The sequence below is a fragment of the Mytilus californianus genome, unplaced genomic scaffold (genome assembly GCF_021869535.1).
Source record: "Mytilus californianus isolate M0D057914Y unplaced genomic scaffold, xbMytCali1.0.p SCAF_9, whole genome shotgun sequence".
Taxonomy (NCBI): Eukaryota; Metazoa; Mollusca; class Bivalvia; order Mytilida; family Mytilidae; genus Mytilus; species Mytilus californianus.
The window spans coordinates 32,980,044-33,005,061 of NW_026262745.1; the positions used below are offsets into that span (position 1 = coordinate 32,980,044).

The window sequence follows — 25,018 nt, forward strand, 5'->3', positions numbered from 1 at the left end:
TTGTGGCATATATACAAATAAAAAAAGATGTCACGAACAATAAATAAATAACTTATTTATAATAAATTAGAGGTAATATAAGCTCGGTATATAATAACTTAATTTAAGTGTATGAGAAAATATCAGTCGTTTAATTCAGTTTGTTGAACTACGTAGTTGCGAAAATTGAGATTAACCCCATTTAATTCTTTGAGGTAAATTTTCTTTTTGAAGTAGCAAGATTTTTGTAAATATAATTCACCAATATTTCCCATGTACATGTGTGTGACGAGATAACAGATATCTCATGCGAAAAGTGTGTTTTAAAATGAATGTTAAACATGTGTATTGTTTTTATTTGAATACATAGTATATGTATGAATATGTTATGAATACTGTGGTTATGTGTGTGTGTGTGTGTTTGAATGTCATTTTAGTGCTGTTCCTCGTCCTGTGATGATTTTTATAAAGGTATATATAGTGGGTACATACAAATTTGACATGTTTGTTCATTATTTTTTTTTTTACATTTTTTTTCTCACTCCAGACATTATGTAGACTGCATGGCTGATGTAGGTTTTCACTGTTGGATGCTTTTTGCTTCTTTAAGCGATGACCTAAATATCCCATATTTGCGATCTTCCATCTTTATGTTTACTTCGTAGGATTTTTTAACAGCATCATTGTAATTAGACTGACAATTCATTTAAAGTAAAGTTTTTTCCAATATCATTTGAAACTGATAAACAGTTATCAGAGATTTTCTTATCTTGCACCGTAAAAGGTCAGTGGAAAAAAACAATGGCAGTGTCAATAATCATGTTATATTATTTTCTTTGCAACAACTTTATTTTTGAGACCAAACTTAACTTTAAACTTTTAACAAAGTTGGGTAATGTAAAATTTAATCAACAGTACTAGTGCTAAATTTGTGTATATACTGTTAAAATTGTCTGCTGTCATATATTAATTTAATGTTTAAAATACATGAATATGATATCATTAAATTTATCTTTACTGCCAATTTTTGCTTCTCCATGCATTCCCAGGAAATATAATCAAGACTCAGAAAAGTATGTTTGTATATTATCAACTGTCTTCAACATTTTTGTAGAGACAGTCTTTCGTTTAAACTCATTTATATGCCATGATATGTCTTGTACATGATTATTTATATGATATTTGTGGATTTTTATGAAAATTGTAATGTATTCTACAGAAATGAATGGAGTAAAAGTTATAAAAGTAAACGTTGGTGTGTACTTACTTAAAGTTTCGTTATACAATTTACATGTGGAACTTTTCAGAATGTGTTCTAAGATTAATGTATATTCGAGGAATTTCATGTTATTGAGAAATGTTTATTTATATAAAGGTAGGTTACCTTAAAAGGTTTGTGCTAGATGGATGAAAAGACATTTTTGTGAAAGGATTTGAATATAAATGTATTGTATACATTGCTTATTCAGGTTTATAATGATAATGAATGTGTATCAATGTACAGAATTTCATGAAGGTCACTACCAATAAAATAATACTGTAAATTCAGAAATTATTGTGAGGTTTTTAATAATGCAAATAATTCGACTGAATTATCCCAATATTAAGAACTCACATTCTTATAATCGCAATAATTAATCGCACATTTTAGTCCATTCTACAAAATAAGCAGTAATAAATGCATGCAATAATTTTCGAATTTACAGTATTGCTTTCTGACATTATTAAATGAGACTATATCTTTTAATATTCTAATGAATCATTGAAAAAAAACTGCCATAGGGTATGTTTTTTTTTATACGTTCTCCGTATTTAAATATTAAAAAAAATGCCAGCAGTTTAAAGCAAAATTGTTCAGGGCTATCTTATTAAAATGAAAGTTGAAAGGTAGGAAGGGTAAATTATTGGTCATAGATCAATTGGTTGTATGTCCATAACAAGGATTATTTTGCCTTAAAAACAAAATCTGATTTTTAGATTCACACAAATGTTAAGAACTATCACATCCTCGTTCAACTATTAAAATAATAAAGCATAGATTTCCTGTGTATTATCAGGATTCATATGAATGAAGTCTCATTTTAGACAACAAATTATATTGATACTTAATCACACTCACTGTTGATCTCCCTTAAAAAGGTTATGGTTGCTGCCTTATTGATTGTTATCCTACATCTCCTTTTATTCAATTTTAAAACATGGATAATTCCATAAAGAATAAGTTTGTGCAAAAATTTAAATTCCAAACCGTGCTTTTTAAATGTTTTGGTACACTCATTTAATACCAAGATATATAGGTGTCTTTCTAAAAAGTAACAATGTTTTAATCTAATGCATTCAACAAAAAGGTCAAAATTTCTTACTATTGCAGAGTTTTGTTTATAGAATGAAAACTAGAAAATTAATATAAAGTTGAAATTTCTTTGATACCTTAGATTTGTGACATAAAAATTTTTAATGATAAAATAAATTATTTAAATTTGTCCATTTCTTATTATCTGGTGTATCAATAGCACATATAAGATTATTTCAATGGACTTTCTGGTTAACCAAATATGGAGTATACAAATATCATAGGCATTAACACAATTTATAATGTAAAAAATGGTTAAGATAATATAAAAAAGAACCAAAAATATATTCAAAGCCTCATTTATATCAATAGGTAACAAGGGGAAATAATCCTAATGATAGAAGATTCTGTGAAATTATTTGCTGTTTATTTAAGTACCATAATGTTTTAACATATTATTAAGATGTTGACGTTTTATTTAAGGTGCTGTTATCATTTCTTTATCATCAAGAGAAATAAATAAACTAATTGAATAAACCAAAATAGTTTTTATTTTGTAAGTATTTGGTTCAAAAAGTCCAGAGTAATGTATTTTTATTGCTATGCGTCCAATTGTCTTTGTGTCATCTAACCATTGGTGTACAAAGTTCAAAAAGAAAAAATGCATGAATTAGTCCTAAGAACTACCTTATGAAGTCCACTAAAATATAATGATTCATAGGTAATTGGGTATTTTTGACAACTTCAGTCAACTTTTGTCAGTGAACAGTGTTAATTGATTTTTCATGCTCCATCATGAATGTTGCTGGATAAGTATAAGTTCACCCTTGTCCAATTTTCCATTTGTATTTGATAATGGTTCAACCAAGAATCAATCAATCAATTTTTATACGACCGCAAAATTTTTTGCGGTCGTATATTGGTATGATGTTGGCGTCATCGTCGTCCGAAGACACATTGGTTTTCGCACTCTAACTTTAGTTTAAGTGAATGGATCTCTATGAAATTTTACCATAAGGTTAAATACCACAAAAGGAAGGTTGGGAATGATTTTTGGGGTTATGGTGCCAACAGTTAAGGAATTTGGGGCCAAAAATAAGCATTTTCTTGTTTCCAGACAATAACTTGTGGAACGGTGTATGGATCTCTCTGAAATTATACCACAAGTTTCCATACCACAAAGGGATGGTTAGGATTTGCTTTGGGGGGTTATGGCTCAAACCATTTAGGAATTAGGGGCAAAAAAGGGGGGAAAAACAAGGTTGTCCTGGTTAATGGACAAAAACTTTAGTTCAAAACATAATTTAAAACAGTGTAAGGGAGATAAATCAAATACATCATTTGAATTACCTCCCTTACACTGTTTTTAAATTATGTATAAAGTAATGGTTAATGAACAATTAAGACAATTTAAAACAGTGTAAGGGAGGTAATCCAAATACAACGTTTTGATTACTTCCCTTACACTGCTTTTGAATTATGTTTAAAGAAATGCATATTTATAAAGGAAGACCAGTAAAAATATCTGCAAATGTTGCATCTTTTTTTTTTTTAACAAAAAATCCATATGAAAGATTTGACACCATATTTTAAATTCTATTATAAAATAGATTAAGTTAGCACTATGGTAAATTTAAATGGGTAATTATGGTAACAAATTCCATTGGAAATTTGAATTGAGATTATGACCATATCTCGAGGGAAAGAATTTTTATACGACCGCAAAACAATTTTTGTGGTCGTATATCGGTATGACGTTGGCGTCATCGTCGTCGTCGTCGTCCGAAGACACATTAGTTTTCGCACTCTAACTATAGTTTAAGTTAATGGATCTCAATGAAATTTTATCATAAGGTTCAATACCACAAAAGGAAGGTGGGGATTGATTTTGGGGGTTATGGTACCAACTGTTAAGGAATAAGGGGCCAAAAATAAGCATTTTTGTAACTTCCAGACATAACTTGTGTGTAAGTGTATGGATCTCTCTGACATTGTACAACAAGGTTTCATATCACAAAGGGAATGCTGGGATTGATTTTGGGGGTAATTGCCTCCAAATTTTAGGAATTAGGGGCCAAAAAGGGGCAAAAAACAAGCAATTTTCTAGTTTCATGACAATAACTAGTGTGTAAGTGTATGGATCTCTCTGACATTGTATCACAAGGTTCCATATCACAAAGGGAATGCTGGGATTGATTTTGGGGGTAATTGCCTCCAAATTTTAGGAATTAGGGCCAAAAAGGGCCAAAAAACAAGCATTTTTCTAGTTTCATGACAATTACTTGTGTGTAAGTGTATGGATCTTTATGAAATTGTACTATTAGGTTCCATATCACAAAGGGAATGCTGGGATTGATTTTGGGGGTAATTGCCTCCAAATTTTAGGAATTAGGGCCAAAAAGGGAAAAAAAACAAGCATTTTTCTAGTTCCAGGACAATAACTTGTGTGTAAGTGTATGGATCTTTATGAAATTGTACTGCAAGGTTCCATATCACAAAGGGAAAGCTGGGTTTGAGTTTGGGGGTAATTGCCCTAAATGTTTAGGAATTTGGGGCCAAAAAACAAGCATTTTTCTAGTTTCCAGACAATAACCTGTGTTCAAGTGTATGGATCTTTCTGAAATTGTACTGCAAGGTACCATACCACAAAGGGAAGGCTGGGATTGAGTTTGGGGGTAATGACTCATAGGGGGGTTCAAAAAATTTTGGGGGGGGGATTTTTTTTTCCTTTTTTTTCTTTAAAATTTTCCATTTTAAATTGGTTATTTCTGATTTATATATAAAGGCAAATAATAATGATATGGTTTGAATAGGTAAATTGAAAATTTTTAACTTCTTAGACAACTTTCATTCTGTGTCAGAAACCTATGCTGTGTCAAATATTTAATTACAATCCAAATTCAGTGCTGAATCAAGCTTGAATGTTGTGTCCATACTTGCCCCAACTGTTCAGGGTTCGACCTCTGCGGTCGTATCAAGCTGCACCCCAGTGGAGCATTTAATTTTTTTTTTGGGGGGGGGGGGTAAAAAGAAATTGTGGGGGGGTCAATTTTTTCTCATTTCAGATTTCAGAAATTAAAAAATTTCAAGAAGTAATCTTTAATTGCACAGTATGGCGCATTAGATTTGTAAAATCTTTGACCACATTTATTTATTTGTTATGCTGAATCTGACCGTGTATTTAGATTTTTAATTTTGGGTCCAGTTTTCAAATTGGTCTACATTAAGGTCCAAAGGGTCCAAAATTAAACTTAGTTTGATTTTAACGAAAATTGAATATATGGGGTTCTTTGATATGCTGAATCTTAAAATGTATTTAGATTTTTGATTTTGGGCCCAGTTTTCAAGTTGGTCCAAATTGGGGTCCAAATTAAACTTTGTTTGATTTCAACAAAAATTGAATATATGGGGTTCTTTGATATGCTGAATCTAACCATGTATTTAAATTTTTTATTTGTGGGCCCCGCTATCAAATTGGTTCATATTGAGGTCAAAAGGGTCCAAAATTAAACTTTGTTTGATTTCATCAAAAATTGAATTATTGGGGTTCTTTGATATGCCAAATCTAACCGTGTATTTAGATTATTAATTTTGGGTCCCGTTTTTTAAATTGGTCTACATTAAGGTCCAAAGGGTCCAAAATTAAACTTAGTTTGATTTTAACAAAAATTGAATACTTGGGGTTCTTTGATATGCTGAATCTAAACATGTGTATAGATTTTTGATCATGGGCCCAGTTTTCAAGTTGGTCCAAGTTGGGGTCCAAAATTTAACTTTGTTTGATTTCAACAAAAACTGAATATATGGGGTTCTTTGATATGCTGAATCTAACCATGTATTTTGATTTTAAGGCCCCTTTATCAAAAAGGTCCACATTGAGGTCAAAAGGGTCCAAAATTAAACTTTGTTTGATTTCATCAAAAATTGAATTCTTTGGATTCTTTGATATGCTGAATCTAACCATGTATTTAGATTTTGGATATTGGACCATAATAGGTAAATTAAAATTTTTTAAGTTCTTAGACCACATTCATTCTGTGTCAGAAACCTATGCTGTGTCAAATATTTAATCACAATCCAAATTCAGAGCTGTATCAAGCTTGAATGTTGTGTCCATACTTGCCCCAACTTTTCAGGGTTTGACCTCTGCGGTCGTATCAAGCTTAGCATTTTATTAGATAATACATTACCATCATAATCTTCTCATATAGTATCATTACTTTTTTCTCTTTACCATTTCATGCTTGAGTGAATCTGATGCTGATCGACGGCGGCGGCGGCGGCGGCGGCGACGACGACGACGACGACGACGACGACGACGAGGAAGAGGAGGAGGAGGAGGATGATGAGGAGGAGGAGGATGATGAGGAGGAGGAGGAGGAGGAGGAGGATTTGAGACAAAGTTCATGGAGATAATTAACAAATATATACCATGAAAAAAAGCCATCAACAAACCGGCATATATAAAGAATAACCAGACATTGTCTCAAAATATAATTTTATTTTATACATGGCTTAGAAACAGGTCGAAAGCGAGGGTTTGTCAAGCATTTCTATCCTGTTTTGAGCTGAGTACAAATAAAATTTATATTTCGAGATAATAGATATAAGAAGATGAGGTATGGGTGCCAATGAGACAACTCTCCATCCAAGTCACAATTTATAAAATTGAACCATTATAGGACAAAGTATGGCCTTCAACACAGAGCCTTGGCTAACACCGAACAGCAAGCTATAAAGGGCCCCCAAAAAAATTAGTAGTGTAAAACCATTCAAACGGGAAAAGCAACGGTCTAATCTATATAAAAAACGAGAAACGAGAAACACTTATGAACCACATCAACATATGGTTATTCTTTATATACTGCATCTCCTACAACTGTTCCAAATGAAATATTTAGGGTAAAAACCATCATTTTGTAATTTAGAGTGAACCGTGTAAAAATTCCGTGAACTTGTACTTTTAATGATGTCATAAATAAAACTCTACGGAAACGCATTGTCAACATCATAAACAAGGCGATATACAGTCAGTAACTGTATATCAGAAATGATTAAAACAATTATATAAATGATATTAATATCAATCTATAAAACCTGACCTGATATAAATTAAAATCACAAATATTTCAAATTGTACTGACATCATTAGAAACTTTTACATGTGAAATATAAAAAATTGTCTCTCAATTGTTTAAACACACAAATGTGAGTGGAGGTCTTTTCTCCTTTTCTTACATGAATTTTTGGTCGGTTGTGTTGGTTGCATGGCCCAACCATCCAAGTGACATGGTTGATTGGTAAATATTTGTGTTGGTTGGTTGGATTATCGATTGATAAAATGTGCATACTTTCAAGTTTGACACATTTCCCATTCATTAATCGATGATTTGCTTGGTTGATTGGCTTTGTTGGTTGGTTGTTTTAATGATTAATCGATCGGTTGATAAATATATGGATGTCGATTGATTGCCTGATTGGCAGTTTACACCATGTAAAGAGAATCAAAGTTCATATTGATTGATACTTTGTGTGACGTATGGTGACAAACTATGTCAGGTATAGCGGTCTTTACACAAATAACAGGTAAAGTGCCCCATCGATCCTCACTCCAAAAAGTGACAAGCAAAAAGGGAGGGGGTTGTGCAGCAGTTCCTCGATTTAATACGCGGGTCGGTTCGCTTAGGCACAAGCGGAAAAGAAAAGGGAGGTCCTGGATACCTTACTCGTGTCATTGCAACATGTTTATTTATATTTAAGTACTGATTTTTCTAGCAACATGCAATTTAAATGCCTGGCCTCGTAGAACACATCGTTGCATCTTCCTTTATATAAATTTGCTGTTTCCTTTCTATGGACCCACGGGATTTATGTTTTATTTATTTGTTGAGTGTGTTTTTTTTAATTTGAAGTGAAATCGGACGTTGATTTTAACTTGACTTGTGTTTCACTGATGGCTTACCAGTTACATATGCATATAATTTATATCAAATACATAAGGGAAACTAACTCTCATATGGAGTCTCCGTATCACTTCGGTCAACATTATTTTCTACACGAGCAACTTTGAAGAAAAAATATTAGTTTCTTTTATCGATTGCAAAGTAGTTGTGATAACAAGACAAAACAGAGTTCGGGGAGATACGTTGTTAGAACTCTTACAAAGAAAAGTGTTGGGTTAAGCAGTGTTAGTTTCAAAAGCGTATTACCTGCTTGATATCATGTATGCCACACATCTAAGCGACATCTTGCGAAACAAACAAATAGCGGAAGAAACAAATCTGGCAGAAAATAAATGATCAGAACAAAATCAAAAGGTTTTTCCGCGGAATAATGGAACTTGTTGGATAACCGGTGTTTTTTTTTAGTGTATTTTAATGGTGGCCGTTGCATATTTGTTTAAATTGATTCAACGATCAAATTTCTACATGCGACCTTGCAGCGACCTTGCAGAAGTAATGTATTTCTGCTACTTGATATGCAAATTATATAAACACATATTAGGTTAGCATGTGCGAGGAGGACTGATAATGGAGGAGAACTGTTCTTTTTTATCTTTTTCATTTGTAATTTCATTTAGCAAAACTATTTATCACGCAGGTAAGAACTTACGTCTGTGAAATCTTTTTTGTTCTTAAAAAATTGCCCTAGCTCCGACCATATTGATTGGCCAATCCATCCTGTTAGTAATTATAATGCGTGGCTTGGTTTTAATTCACCTGGTGGTTTCAGAGTATTACATTTGTGGTAAAGTTAATGACTGGCAAAGCAAAGATCCTCGTTGAATACCTCCAGCTAACTTTGAAGATGAAGAACATCAATAAAATCGTTGTTCCTTTGATATATTGGTAATTTCCTCGTTTTTCATGGGATACATTTCCCCACTAATTTTGTGCCCCCGCCGTCACCGGAGGGGGTATTAATTGTTACTCTTGTAAGTCCAGACGTCCGTCCGTCCGTCCGAATTTTGATGGTGTCACCTTTACCGTCCCGAGTTATGCCCCTTTAGAATGTTATATGCAAGCGGGGGCATCATCTGTGTCCCATGTACACATTCTCAATTTATTTCTTATCCAATTTATATTGCCCTTTAGGTGATGCGAGCTTAGATAATTCTGTTTATCTTTTAGAAAGAATACATTTGTCAAAGAGGTCAAAATTACTCTATTGAGCTGTAATTAGACTACTAAGTAATTTATTATATTCGCTATTTTGCACCTACTGATATACATAGCGCACTTGACTTTAAATTTATATTATCAATTGTCTTTTATTGCTGGATATTTTTTTTTTATTTTTTTCTTATGTTGGGTTTTATTTATAATAAAATGCATGAGATATTGATCCTACCTATGCAAAAATTGAAGGGATAAAGAAGTTTATCACATATACAGAATATGTTCAATATGTGAATAATACAATATCTATTTGGTCAAGTTTCAACGCAAACATGTTTGAACAGTTGGCAATAAATTCACAAAATCTTATTTGTGTAGTATATAAAATTTATCAAATTCCTTTTGTTCTTATTAAACCTTAATTAATTTCAGTGTTGTAAGTGTAATTCAATAACTTTTTCTTTCATATGCATCCTGTGCATATAACAGATATTAAAATATACAGTTGCTCGATTCTATGTTACAACGACCTGCTTCTTATAATGACTTGAGGTATAAACCAAAGGATGAAAATTGCCTATTTGATCCTTACATGTTTTGGGATAGGTAAGATATACTTATAAATTTTAGATTTTAGTAATAGAAAATACACACCGCATTTCTCAGTGTTTCAAAGTAACTTTATTTTGATAGTGCATAAGCCATTTTTCTATCAGTCTTACCTGAATAGTATCTATTTGTCTTTTCTGGAGTTCATAGGTTACCTGTTACATGTCAAAATTTCGGCCCAAAATTAAAGTATCCTTTTTGTTCATCGGAGGCACAAATTCCAAGCTTACCACCCTTACAGGTCAAATTTGCAGAAACTACATGTCTATTTTTTTTTATCGTATATTGTATTAGTCACGGATTGAACATAATTTTTTGTATGCTGTATATTTGATATACTTCTTTATTCCTTCAATTTTTACAGAGGTAGGATCAATATCTCATGCATTTTATTACAAAAATAACAACAGAGGAACAAACTTGAAAAATGATCCGACAATATATGAAGTCGATATTAAAGTGTGATATGTACATCACTAAGTGCAAAATAACGAATATAATAAATTATTTGGTACACTAATTACAGTTCGATACAATATTTTTGACGTCTTTGACAAATGTATCTCATCTAAAAGACTTATAGAATTATCTCACACCATAAAGGGCAAACTAAATTTCAAATGAAAGGATATATATAAAGTGAAAAGAATCTCGTGAAAAATTGGGAAATTACCAATACATGCCTGTATATCAAAGGAACAACGATGTACTATCTTGTCTTTTTCTGGATTAATTGACAAAATCTGAACTTGTTGATACATTATAATACTTTAATGAAAGTTAATTTACATAGAAGTCATTATCATCTATCAACAAAAAGTTCAGGTTTTGGCAATCAAACCAGAAAAAGACAAGATAGTACTGCGATTCATAGGGCCATACAAAAGCAATTTGACGACAGAAAAAAAAAGACGCAATTAAGATTTCATTCCAAATCCATTTACTGTATCTGGAAAATTTCAGATAATGACGTTATCAAAACTAATTGCTCTTTTAAGAAAAAGAGAAAAAATAAAACAATTATGCCCCCGCCGTAGCGGAGGGGCATTAAGTTTTACCCTTGTCCGTCTGTACGTCCGTACGTCCGTCCGTCCGTACGTCTGTCCGTACGTCCCAAAATTGGTTTCCGTTCTCTTACTTTAGTTTGCCTCAACCAAATATTATGAAACTTATACACAATGCCTATTACTACAAAACACAGATCAAGTTCGAATTTTGGTGGCGTCACTTTTACCGTTCTAGAGTTATGCCCCTTTACAAATGGAAAAATTGCTGAAATATTCGTTTCTGTTTCTAACTTTAGTTTGCCTCAACCAAATGTTATGAAAATTATGCACAATGCTAATTACCACAAAACACCGATCAAGTTCGAATTTTGGTGGCGTCATTTTTACCGTTCTAGAGTTATGCCCCTTTACAAATGGAAAAATTGCTGAATTTTTTGTTTCCGTTCTCTAACTTAAGTTTGCCTCGATTAAATGTTATGAAACGTATACACAATGCTTATTACCACAAAACTCAGATCAAGTACAAATTTGGGTAGCGTCACTTTTACAGTTCTTGAGTTATGTCCCTTTTTAACGTTATATGCAAACGGGGGCATCATCTGTGTCCCATGGACACATTCCCCATTTATTTTTATTTATTACTTCTACGTAAATCTAATACATAAAGTTGTAATATGATTGGTATGTTTTTCTTTGATCTTTGAGAGGGCAACGTTAGAAGGTTAGAAGACTTGTAAAATGTTAATGCATTAAACATAATTATATGTAGCTCCATAAGCGGTCCCCATAAATCCGCCTCCAACAATGGTTTCCTTCAAAACATAGAAAACTGGGTGTGCTGTCAGTTTTACACCTTATATCTTATTTTTAATAATTTGGTGATTTCAATGTGTGTATTTTAATTAGATCTATTTTCCTAATGCTTGTAATTTAAATGTTTGGTTTGCTTGCTTGCTTTGTTTGTATAAATGTTTGCTCAATCATTGTAATTAAGATTTGCATCTGCAATCAATAGATAGGCGGGGCTTCAGCTTGTATATATTATACTCTGCATTATACTTAACTTCAAATAACATTTAAAAGTATAATGTATACAAGCTGAAGCCCAGCCTATCTATTGATTGCAAATGACAATCTTAATTACAATGCTTGAGCAAACATTTATACAAACAAACAAAGCAAGCAAGCCAACCAAACATTTAAATTACAAGCATTATGAAAACCCCATACGGGTGACAGGGTAAATCGAAAAATTGTCATTTTGGTCTTCTTTCGACCGGTAATAAAACCCTTGCTTTGATTCGAGCGTCACTGATTAGTCATTTCATGCCAAAGTTGGGCGTCCGATTGGCTGTGCGGGATGCATACGTACGCAGCCATATCCAGTCAGAATGTGGGACGTTAAATTGGCTGCCTCGTGTAGAAAGAGTTCCACATTCTCTGCATGTTAAGAATCCTTGCAAAAACTCTCTGATGGGTCCGTAGGTCAATTTCCCCGATCGTCATCCCGGACGGCCTCTATTACATGACATACATATTGTAGTTTCTGATAATTTGTAAAATTCCTGAACATGCTTGAAATATTTTGCCACTGGACGTTAAACAAAAATCAATCAATCATCTTGATCACATGATAACTGTGAAATGTAACATTTTTCTAGCAAAAAGCTATTGTCATTGTCAATAATCTTCCCCTTTAATCTTGATCATTGAGTTTTATTTTTATCCAAGTTTTCTGTAGAAAAAAGTCGGTTATTAAAGTGGCAAAGTGCATCAGGCGGGCGCGGACGACTGCGAATAATTGTCGTGCAATAAGATTAGAACCGTTCAATCAATTGTTTTTAAATTTTAATATTTGATTACTAATGACAAAATGGAGGTCAAGTTATTGACGATTTTCACTGGCTTTTCGGGAGTTTTGGTCCTTTGAATATTGCTAAATGTCAAATTTAATAAGTTGTTACTAAGGACAAAATTGAGATAAAGTTTGTAACATTTACATGGACGTATGATCATTGACAGATTGGAAATTCTGCATAGAACGTTGGAGGTTAAACAAGCCTGAAAGCGCCTTGCATAAGAATACATCAATATCATTGATATAGCTATACTTTCTAGTGTCCAAAAACATATGCGGATCAAGGTTTTTTTTTAAAAGTCTACCAACAAGGCAACGTTAGATGTACTTATAAGATGGTGACGGAGGGTTGGGCCTTCAAACATGTTTAATCCCGTTACATTCTGTATGTGCCTGTTCCAAGTCAGGAGCCTGTAATTCAGTGGTTGCCGTTTGTTGCTGTATATCATATTTGTTTTTCGTTCATTTTATTGTTCATAAATCAGGCCGTTAGTTTCCTCGTTTGAATTGTTGTACATTTGTCATTTCGGGGACTTTTATAGCTGACTATGCGGTATGGGCCTTGCTCATTGCTGAAGGCCGTACAGTGACCTATAGTTGTTAATTTCTTTGTTATTTGGTCTCCTGTGGAGAGTTGTCATATTGGGAATCATACCAAATCTTCTTATTTTTATATTGTCAGTCTATGCATATCATATATGTAGCTTCATAAGCACCACACCACCCAAATAATACTCCTCGGGCTATGGTTACTGTTGCAATGCAGAAAACAGCTTTTTTTTTTATCTCACAGTTCTTTCCTGTTTTTAATTAATTTACTGATTTCAATGTGTGTATTTTAATTTTATACCTGTCTTACAAAATCACAATAACTCAACAATATTTGGTTTGTCGTTGTTTTTATATATTTTATTTTCATAACTTGTGTATAGCACTTTGAAACTACCACATATATTGTCCATGGAATTTTAAAAAAAATCGTTATATTTTTGATATATTTACATGTTAAAGTTTCCAATTATATGTATGTCAGTACACATTTAAGTATTTGTTGTATGAATTTATATCAGGCTAAGTTTAGAAGACTTATAAAGTGATATTTTCACATCCTTTACTTTGATTTATTATCTGACATATGATATTATACAATTATAGCGTTTGTATGAGGTTGATACGAGATTATATCGAACTAAGAGAAGCATATAGACTGAGGACGAAGTCAGATGTCCATATGCTTCTCTAGGTCGATATAGCATCGTATTGACCTCAACAAAGGCTACAATTGTTATATTATTAATCAACATCTATTGCATGAACAATGTAAAATTGGTGATTTCTAGAATGTATATTTAATATGATGCTGTATGCCCTGTGCAATATGCTGTTGTTGACCTATGAAAAGCTAAACACAACAGTATTTGCGTGCGAACTGAGTATATACAAATGTACATGTGATCAAGTTTTAACGAATCACAAATCCTTAAAAATATTCGATTAATAATATAATCTATAGGAGTCGTCGTTAAAATTCTTGCACAGACAGTATATCTTTTGTTGGATCCTCCATAGCAAAGATTTGTATTAAAGAAGGGATATACATGTAATAAATTCGTCAAAACTTATACTTTTTGGTTTTATCAGCTCTTCAACGTTTGTATTAGGTTTTGGATTTTCAAATATTTTGGCCTCGATCATTTAAGAGATATTAATTGTCGAAATGAACAGCTGGTGCAGTAAATTGGTACCGGTTAATGTTATAACCAAATTTGAACACAAATGCAGAGATTTATGTGGATGTAGGACTCCACTTGCAAGAATCTAACTTGGAATTTGAATGATTATTTGCATAAAAAACAATACGCAAGTAAAAGTACAATTATCATTAAACAAGATAATAAAGTACATTTCCGGTGCATTTTTTCATAGGGATCAAGGTACTATGTTTATAAATAGTTTCCTATAGAAGAGCATCAATATTTAAGTGAAAATAAACTAATATTTTTCTAGGAAAGTCGGTTATTCTTATTCACACAAATAACACTGGAAAGAAAGATGCCTACAGGTACCCGGATAATATATTGGACTACCACACTTCGTTGTCAATGTACGGATTCAAGGTAGATAACTCAGTTACGTTTCTGATAAAAGCATGCAACAATGCTTTTGTTTCATTATGTCGTTCAAAACAAATGTCTGCACAAGAAAACTATTACGAGATTGCTTTTGGATCAAATCAAAATTTTAAACTTCGTGTCCGTAGATTACATCAACAAGTAGAATCGTATATATTAATGCATTCTGGAGTTTTGGACTGCAAAGAATATAAAGCATTTTGGATATCCTGGATAAATGGATCGATCAGCATTGGAAAAGGAGTAGATAGGTGTCAAAACAAAGTTTTATCCTGGCATGACCCAAATTCGTTCTCTATCAAGTCTGTAGGAGTTATGACAGGATATGGATCTTCAGGAGAATGGATTGTTTTAAATAATACTGGTAAGATTTATCTATATAACACAGTTGATAGCTGTATATGTGTATATTAAGTTAAATCATACAAGTTTTTTGAACTCATGGTTACATAAAAAGAGTCTGAAGATACCAAGGGGACAATAAAAAAAAAACAACATTGAGATTATTCCAAGAACAAGCTTTTGTATTTATAGCAATGTTTCAAATTATACAGATTAAAAGCAGCACACACATAGATAAATAAATAAGGCGAAACAAATCGCACGAAATACTAAAATGCCTGACTTACTTGAAATAAGATTGAAATTCAGTCCAGCTTTACAGTATAAGAAGAAGAATATTTAGTACCTAATATCATTGTGCTCTAGTATTTAGTTTTGAACCGAATGTGTTCGGTGTTTCAAAAGGAAAACATGGACTATTGAATAATTAAGTATAAAAGAGGAAGTAGAGGTATGAATTTATGATGGTTATGATTTTTTCAGCCAGTTTGAAATATCCCCCCCCCCCCCCCCACCCACCCAAATCCCAGAAATCGTTATTTGTATTAAAAACTGTTGATCAACTGAAAATGCATTTAAACATTGAACTAAAGATTATTTCAAAATGTTAATTGCCTTACCAATGGATGCCCTGGTTTCTGTGGATAACGATTCTTTTAGGAAATTATATGTCGAGTATTACATATACGGTAGTTTATGACATGAACCCCATGTCCTATGTAAAAATAGAAATAATGTTTTTGATTTTGAATATGCATATGCTTTTTTCATGAACTTTAAAATCAAAATATGTTTTCAGAAGTGTCAAATCACGGCTGTGATTGTAAAAGCTCTGATGTAAGCCATTCTACAAACCACATTTTAAAAGAAAGAACGTCAGTAGAAGAGCTGAAAAGTGCAATATCCATTAAAAAGAAAACGCTCTCCTCTACAAAAAGAGAGATCACAAGTGCGCATGACAAAAGATTCTCGTCTGCTTGCATTGGTGTTACAGGGTGTCTTATTATTGTATCTGTTATTATCTTTATTTTCATACTCGATTGTGTACCTACAAGAAGACAACATAAATAAAGTTGTTATTAAAACACACATAAATATATATATGTAATATTTTGGTTAAAGCAATGTGTACTTTACATATTTGGCTATGATTTCCTTTGCAATTAAATGTGTTCTCTTTTATGAAATATTCTTATACCCCTATTTAAGCCTCATATTGACTCCGACGTTATTTGCCATAGAAGTTTGCTGTTGCATCCATGCATTTATTTAAACGTGAACAGTTATTGACTTACCGTTTGTGTAGGCGCTTGTCTATATTCGAAGAGACTGTAAAGGTGTCTAGATGTCAAGATATGGTGAATACTAGTTGCTGCTGAGCTTTCTCATAGACGTACAATTACCTCATATCTCCTTTATTCATATCATTTAAACGCGTGTCCTATTCAAACATAAAAGTTGACCGAAATCATTGAATGGGGTAAAGAAATATTGTCACTTTGACCCCGTTCTGATGCTGATGAAGAGAGGATACGTTTGGTTGTTCGGGATGTATAAACACGCAGCCACGTCCGACTGGAATCGATACGTTTAGTCAGGAAAACCCATACAACTTCAATCAAAAGATACAAGCGTGCAGCGTGCTGTTTGTTTCTATATGAGGCGCTTGCTCACCAACTAATACTACGATGACAATCTTAGACAATTGGAAGTATTCAAGACACCAAGTATCCACAATGTTCATTGATAATTTTGGTCAGTATCAAAATATTCTGATTGATAGTGATATGATTGCTGCGTGTAAAACGGCAAATTATAATTGGCATAAAATGCGATTCTGGATTTAATAACTTTTATCTGGTACGCTTGAGACCAAAATTTTGAAAGAAAAAACATAGATAAAGCACGTTTAAAAAGCAAAAGAGATTAATAGAGTTAGCAAAAGTGTCTATGTCTAACTTTGAATGAAGAAGTTGCAATCTTAGTAATATACATGATATAACCATGACACAATTCTATCGGATACTGGAAATGAAGAGCTATTTACGGAAGCACTGGTTATTCGTACATATGGTACCCTTGGAGATTTATAGACTACCATCAGCGGTACCTTTTCAGTAAACACTAAATGAGTTTAGTGCGCGGACGTTGTTTGTTACTTGTGACAGAATATCAATATATGGTGGGAATGAAACAAGTAATGTGAATACTCAAACTCCTTAAACTCGATCGCTGTAAAAACAAAATCTTACGAAAAAATGAAGCTCTTATTACTCGGTGATATTGGTTAAAAATGACGCAATCATAACTATTTTAATTTCGCTTATCCGATTGAAATACACACTTTGGGACAGTTTTACATCAAATGAGTTTTGCTACTTTGGTATGTATTGACTCCACACATCATTTAAGTAGAGTGTTATGCTATGATTATTGCAGTGATGAGTGATGTCTTAGTACGACCTCGTATTCAAATTACTGTTGCTTACCTGTTTGTTTGAATGTGATGCATTTTAACGTATAAAGGACATATTTTTTTGGCTGTTTGGAATTATGTAAAATGAATTAATATAATTGTTTGATATCTAACTGGTCTTTTATACGGTAAGACACATTTTCACTAACTTAAACGATTATTCCTTCATCAACTTTTATAGGAACCAACAGAAAAAATTCTACGAATACATCTGCCATAAAATTAAAGTCTGATTTCCACTAAAACAAAAAAACAAAAATTAAAATTTTCTACCTCATACTTAGGATTTTTTTTGTCAATTCTCAATCTTTAAAAGTAACGCTTATTCTGTGAAATTCTCACGAACATTGCTTTACTATTAACTTTACATGTGATTATATGATTTCCTTATTCTGTACATCGTTCATTTCTATAATTAGCATTATATTACCTAATTCTTTTTTCCCAGTTATTTTTTAAACTTTTGCACCACATTATTCTCTATTCTTTACTTTTTTTTGCTAATTTTTCTCGATTCATTATTTTTTTTTGCCATTATATTCTCTATTCTGTAAACACTATCCAGACCCTCATATATAACATTGTGTACTATGATTAAATTACTATATAAAAAAAACCTGAGTGTTATTCCCGCTGTCACCTTTGTGAGGGTCATCCGCGGTCCTCTATATATATATATGTCGTTAATTGTCGGTTTGCTTTTTGTTTCATTATTAAATATGATCAAATATTAATTAAAAACAGATTAATATGTCGTTATCGTCTATAAATAAGCTACATTGTATTCAACGTAGCTGTTGTTTTCTTTTATATTTATTGTATACAGGTAGGATAATTTATCATAGCATACTTTTTCTATTTTTATATATGATTTGGAATGCAAAGAATTTCAAGGATTGTATTGTTGTTCGTTTAAATTTAAGATAATACACAACACCAGTGGCTATAAATAGAATCAATGTGAAATTCGTTACAACGAAACTACAAATTTGTCGTTTTCTTAATTTTATTGTTGGTTAATTATACATTTTGTACTATATATAGCTATCGTTGCATTGAACTCCCCAGTGACGATATGGATAGTGAAAGTTTATGTAATAGTTCAGAGGATTTATTTTTCTTCAAGACCAGAAATGAATATCCGTATAATTCGAGTACATATGGAAGTTCTAGTTCAGGTGATACATTCAACTTAAAATTGCGAAATGGAAAATTAAGGACTGCAATCAACGCCCTGACGGATGCTTTCAAAATGGTAATGGAAACTATTGAACATTTGATCCAGAAACCAGTTGACATTTTAATGGCTGGCGTAGATTCGGAAAATTCAACAAACAGGACGAAACTAAAAAAGTCAGAAACGGAATTGCAAAAAGTTGCATTTCTTCTGCAGGATGGACTTAAACGGATGAGAGAAGCCATGCAAGAACAAAGCAGAGCAATTAAGGTTTTGTCAGAGTTGGACCAGTTTACACCAGGACAAAGTAAATCACCAGATGTAGAACAAAGTTCAGTTAAAAGTAAAACTATTAATCTGTCAGAGATGGATCAACTGCAAATGTCTAAACAACAGGAAAATGCACAAACATTGGTAGAGAAATGTAAAATTCAAAATCAATGCGAAGCAATACAACAGTTGTTTGATGCAGATCGAAACAATGCTCAAACTGTATCCAACCAACAACAGTTAGAACTGGAACGAAATTCTGAAAAGTGTAGAGATATACAACATTTGACAAATGAAGAAAAAAATCTTGGTCGTGGAAATCCAGAAACCACAGGTAAACTGAATAGTTGATGGATAGTTGAATCACATATTTTGTAACTTACTATACGCATCTGGGGTACCAAATATTAGCCAGCTGGTATATTTGATTAGTTTTTATTGACTTTCGGGAGATTTGTACGTATTAAATTCAGTTTTCCTTTTAGAGTCATTTTGTTTCTTGGTGAACATCCATTTTCAGTCTTACTAGACTCCACGTAATCGATTTTTCCAACGCGCTATAATGCACCCATCGTATAGAGTAGTTGAAAGTAATGCCTGAACTATTCGGATTAACATCGATTAAGCTTTCAACTCCTGTCTTAAAACATTGTACCCAACTAGGCTAAACAAGAAACAAAAAAATGTCATAAGGGACCGATGGGTGTGTTACACAGTGATATTTTAGGAATAAATATTCAGCCCAATCAAAAAAAGTGTCGTTGTAATGATTTTATACTGGTTGACATTCAGAATGAAGTTGGTTCGCTCTGTGCATGTTAATAATAAAAACAATAGAATGATTGCCAGGAAATGTTTTCTATCATATGACCAAATTATATTCTAGGGAGCTTTGAGTAAATTGCTGAAAAAGTTTTATGAAACCAATGGTGAATGCTTAATAATTTAGAATAGATTTAAATTATAAACAGTTGTTGTTCATGTAAATGCAGTTTTTGTTATTGCTACTTTGTATACTTTGCAGCATTCAAAAGAGACGAAGACTTAATAAACGAACCCGTCGAAATATCTTTACCGATGGGTTGGAGTTATAATTGGACATTTCGTGGTAGAAAATACTACATTGACCACAATAAGAAAACTACACACTGGAGTCATCCTCTTATAAAAGATAGTCTGCCAACTAACTGGGATAGAATTGAGTCTCAAGAACATGGGGTTTACTATGTCAAGTTTGTAATTTACGATTATTGTACATGTGTAAAACACTGAAATTTATTCATATTTGTCAGCAAATGTAATTGAATGCACATATCACAACATAGATGTATAAACGCATAACAAAAAAACTTTCTGTCAAAAGTTTGAAAAATGAAAATGCACAGAAGAAAATTGTAAAGTACTTAATAAGGGCAATTATAAATCGAAAATTGAAGAAACAGAAACAACACCATGGCCATATAAAAGACAGACTATTGCACTGAACACTTGTCACAAACAACCTAAGAATGAGTTATAGAAATTCCAATTTCTGGATATAATATTAAAACATTAAAAATGTCAGAAAAAAAAAATCGCCGACCTCGACAGGGGATCCATGCAAGTCATCATGTACAACCCACAGAAACACGTCACAAGCAGTGACACACTATAAACGGATTAATAAAAAATATTGAGCTGGTATATACAATCGTGAAATAGAGCTTTATATCGACCCATATATAGATATAATATTTATCCGCCTATTTATTTTTGGTCAAGGTGTTGTTTGCCTTGTATCGACCTATGGGTTCTGGATACTCCTTTGGTTTTGCAGCTCCATTATGTATACCATCTGGTCAGTTGATCCAAATTCATTGTTATGTTCTGTTACGTCGATGCCTTTGACACACCAAGTCACAGTAGGGAACTTAGTTTTGAAAGGAAAATGTTTTTACTGTACACATATACATATGTTTTTACGATTGTATCATATGTTACATTTCAGTCTTCTTACAAAAACTGCTAAGTATGAACACCCCTTCGTCCCATCATCATTTCAAGATGAAGAAAATCAGACAACTTTAGAACACATCTCAAGGAATACTCAGAAACAAAAATTTAACTTGGTTCCTGGAAAAGCATACCGAGCACACGGTATGTTCTTTTTAGTTTATATTGATTAATTGAGAAACAGATACAGTTGGTATTTTCATAAGAATCAAATATAGGACCTAACTACTAACATTTGTTATGTTGTAACACAGATATGAAAACGTGAAATGAAAAAAAAGTACTTCACAAAGAGAAGTATTAATATGCAACGGCCGATGACTAATCAAATCTCAATATTGAAGAACAATCTCCTCTCGGACAAAAAGAAAAATATGTTATCAAAACTCTGTGACACATAAAATTTACATCCCGTATAAAACAGGTCGAGTTCTTTGAGCTAGCTTTCGGTAACTACGATGTACAAATATGGAGAATTGGTATGATTGCTGATAAGACAACTATCCCCCAGAGGCCAAAGGACGAGAATATAAACAACTATAGGGCCATTCTTTAATACAGTGAAATATATGGTTTATTATATAACGTTTTTGTTATATATCATACATTTTTTAAATTGCGTTTTCACAACCAATTCATGAGCCTCTTCAAAAACAGGAACGTCGTCAGTGGTTATCGTATTCCATATCTTAATGATTTTTGTTATTTGGAGAATTTATTGTTGATATAAGAAATGTTAATGTTTCAATATATTTTTTCTTAAAATATTCACAAATTGTATATACTCTGGTTGATTTAAAACCTGACATGTTTTAAAGACATCTGTCTTACGTTGTAGACTGTATTATTTTATTGAAGACATCTGTCTAACGTTGTAGACTGTATTATTTTATTGAAGACATCTGTCTAACGTTGTAGACTGTATTATTTTATTAAAGACATCTGTCTAACGTTGTAGACTGTATTATTTTTTTCTGTAAGTATCATGGTTATTTTTATTCATAACAAACAATACTAAAAACAACGAATGCCTTTTTACAGCAATGCCTTACTGGTTGCATGTTTACTTAAAAGACAGACAGCAATGTAATCATATGGTGAAAGATAAAGGTAAGAGTGCTTTGTACCTGTGGTTAAACAAACTTGATTAGACCCATGGAACATTTCAAGTAAAAAATATTTTTTTAAGCGTAAGAATTCTTGTAAAATACCAAGATTTTAATGAATTTGAATATGACGTACTTGAGGCGTTTAACATAGTTTTATAACTGATGGCCAAGAAAAATAACGACTCTTCCTTGAAATCACTGCCTGCCGCAATACTGGTTAATATTTAGAAAGTGCCATGATTAATTTACCAAGTTTGAAGAAATACTATATATATAAATGTTTTTACTCACTTTATAGGTGTCATTATATGCTCTTTGCTTTTTAGCAGAATACTTTCAACCAGGATTAAAATGAAAATTAAAATGATGTATCATTCAAGGAAGAGAGATGCACTTAACAAAGCTGTCAACAAATCTGAAGCACAATCGGCTAAACATGCAGAAGGATATTATTGAACCTCCATGTAAACCACCGACTGTAGATAACGAATATTCTACCAGGCAATAATGTATTCAATATAAAGAATAAATCTAGCAAAACGTAGCTGTTCTTTTTTTGTTTTGTTTAAATTGCTTCACATTCATAAACATTGTGTACATGTTGTAATTTTCTATAGCTACTAACTATAATTTGTACAAACCGTTTGTAAAAGTTATTAGTATTTTGACAGGCACCTTCTTTCACCAGGTTATTCAATAATTAACCAGCACTAGGTTTTATTTACTTTTATTCAGGAGGTTGTATGAGACCTTCTCCTACAACCTCCGTGCTTTTATAAACATCGCCCTAATGTAAAGCAATGTCCTCTTTTGGATAAAGCTGAAACTAAGGACACCATACTGGGTAAGATTTAATTTATATGTTTTCGCTTATACCAGATAAAAATTCCTCCTTCGCTTTAATAAACAATTAGGTATATTCAAATATTTACTTGGTCTAAATATAATTAAGGATGCAGTTTTATTTATGATACTTTTCTACATTCATGTTCTTTTTAATTTGAGAATCAGTACATGCAATATTATTACATAATATCCAGATAACAGGTTACATATATATCCTCCCTGGCTTTTGGTTTAGTTCGTGTTGCTCAGTCGTGTTTTGTATACTTGTGTTTGTCTTTTGTTCGTTTTTCGTTTATTGCCATGGCATTGTCAGTTTGTTTACGACGTATGAGTTGGAATATTCCTTTGGTATCTTCCGCCTCACTTTTATCCAATTATTGGAAAGATAGCTGTGTTAATATAAAATAGTAATAACAAAATTACCGATCTCCAAAGTAAATTAAACAAGGGTGAAGTCCATATAAACTGAAAAAACAAAACGCTCGACTATATCAACCAACAGAACAACTAAAATAACCTGGCATATTCCTGACTTGTACCAGCATTTCCGAAGAAAACGGTTGGTTTAACCTGGTTTCATAGTTAGCTAAAACTCCCAATTGTATGACAGTTGTATGTAGTTTCGTTTTATTGACAAAATTGTGTGAGCAACCAAAACAGACATAATTGGTGAACGTGATAGTAATTGGGATCCAGCAGACAAATATTTTTAAACATACATCATAGGTATACAACATAACAAGGATTAATAACCCTAACACACATATAATTAAATTTATCTTAGATTAAATTGTATGTGTGTTTGGATTATAAACAAGTAAAAGGAAAAGAGAGCCGAAAGATACCAAAGGGACATTCAAACTTATAAGTCGAAAATAAACTAACAACACCATGGCTAAAAAAGAAAAAAAAAACAACAGACACTCAATGTTAACAGTACACAAAACACAACATGGAAATCTAAAGACTGAGCAACACGAACCCCTCCTAAAACTGCAACAGTAAATAAAACAATACACGACGTCAGCACTTAGAATCTAAGACCATCCTGTATTATACACAAAAAAAAAAACCTCATCATTGAGGTCACAAAATTCGGAAAGTTTTTCAAAATACAGATAAGGTAATCTATTTATATGGGAGACAATCCTGAGTTTTCCGAACAATTCAAAGTTTTGTCAACAGCAGAGAGGTTATTGCCTTAGCAACCTCAGACTTTTTGAAAAGATTAGGAATCCATGTGCTTATTTTACATCATAGATTTTTGGATGTGCTTATAAATACATGATGGAACAACCTTGATACATTCAGATAGTATCCAGTGGAGGACAATCTGGCTCGTGCTTTTCTGACATAGTCCTCGACTGCATCTATTATATATGTACCTGATTTTCTCTCAGTTGATCGGATTGGGAATTCGATATTTTGTAGCCTTTGGTTTCCGTTTCTCTTCATGGTTATAACAGCGTTACATTTGTTCGAGATGATGACCGAGGGCAACAGAAAGCTTTTGATTTATGTCTTTGAGGGTAAATGTCTATTATATGATCACCAAGTTTTTTTTTTTGTAAGGTTCATTTTCTCAGTCATTTTTTCTTTGTAGTATTTTGAAACCTGTTAATTTTTTAGTCGTTTTCGCTGTTTTGCGACGGTTATGTCTGTCTCTTTTTGGCTTATCAGTTTTTCATGACCCCTTTGTATTTACGCCTCTTTTTTACCCTCTTATGATCAAAATTTTGGATGCATTAGGTTGTAAAAAGGTATAGAACTTTAAGTTTGAATTAATCAGGTAACATATGTTGATTTTCTT

The 25,018-nt window shown here is 32.4% G+C and overlaps 1 protein-coding gene across 2 annotated transcripts; it reads left to right on the forward strand.

Moving 5' to 3' along the window:
* Positions 1-18,697: 18,697 nt before the first annotated feature.
* LOC127715102 (membrane-associated guanylate kinase, WW and PDZ domain-containing protein 2-like) lies at positions 18,698-22,897 on the forward strand. Of its 2 annotated transcripts, none has more exons than XM_052221146.1 (5): positions 18,698-19,595; positions 20,286-20,493; positions 21,249-21,397; positions 22,295-22,363; positions 22,689-22,897. In XM_052221146.1, exons 1-5 carry the CDS (start codon positions 18,890-18,892, stop codon positions 22,715-22,717), a joined length of 1,161 nt encoding a protein of 386 aa, XP_052077106.1. In that variant the 5' UTR covers positions 18,698-18,889; the 3' UTR covers positions 22,718-22,897. The 2 variants fall into 2 exon arrangements, with proteins under 2 accessions (XP_052077106.1, XP_052077107.1); XM_052221147.1 differs by having other exon boundaries at positions 22,692-22,897.
* Positions 22,898-25,018: the final 2,121 nt, after the last annotated feature.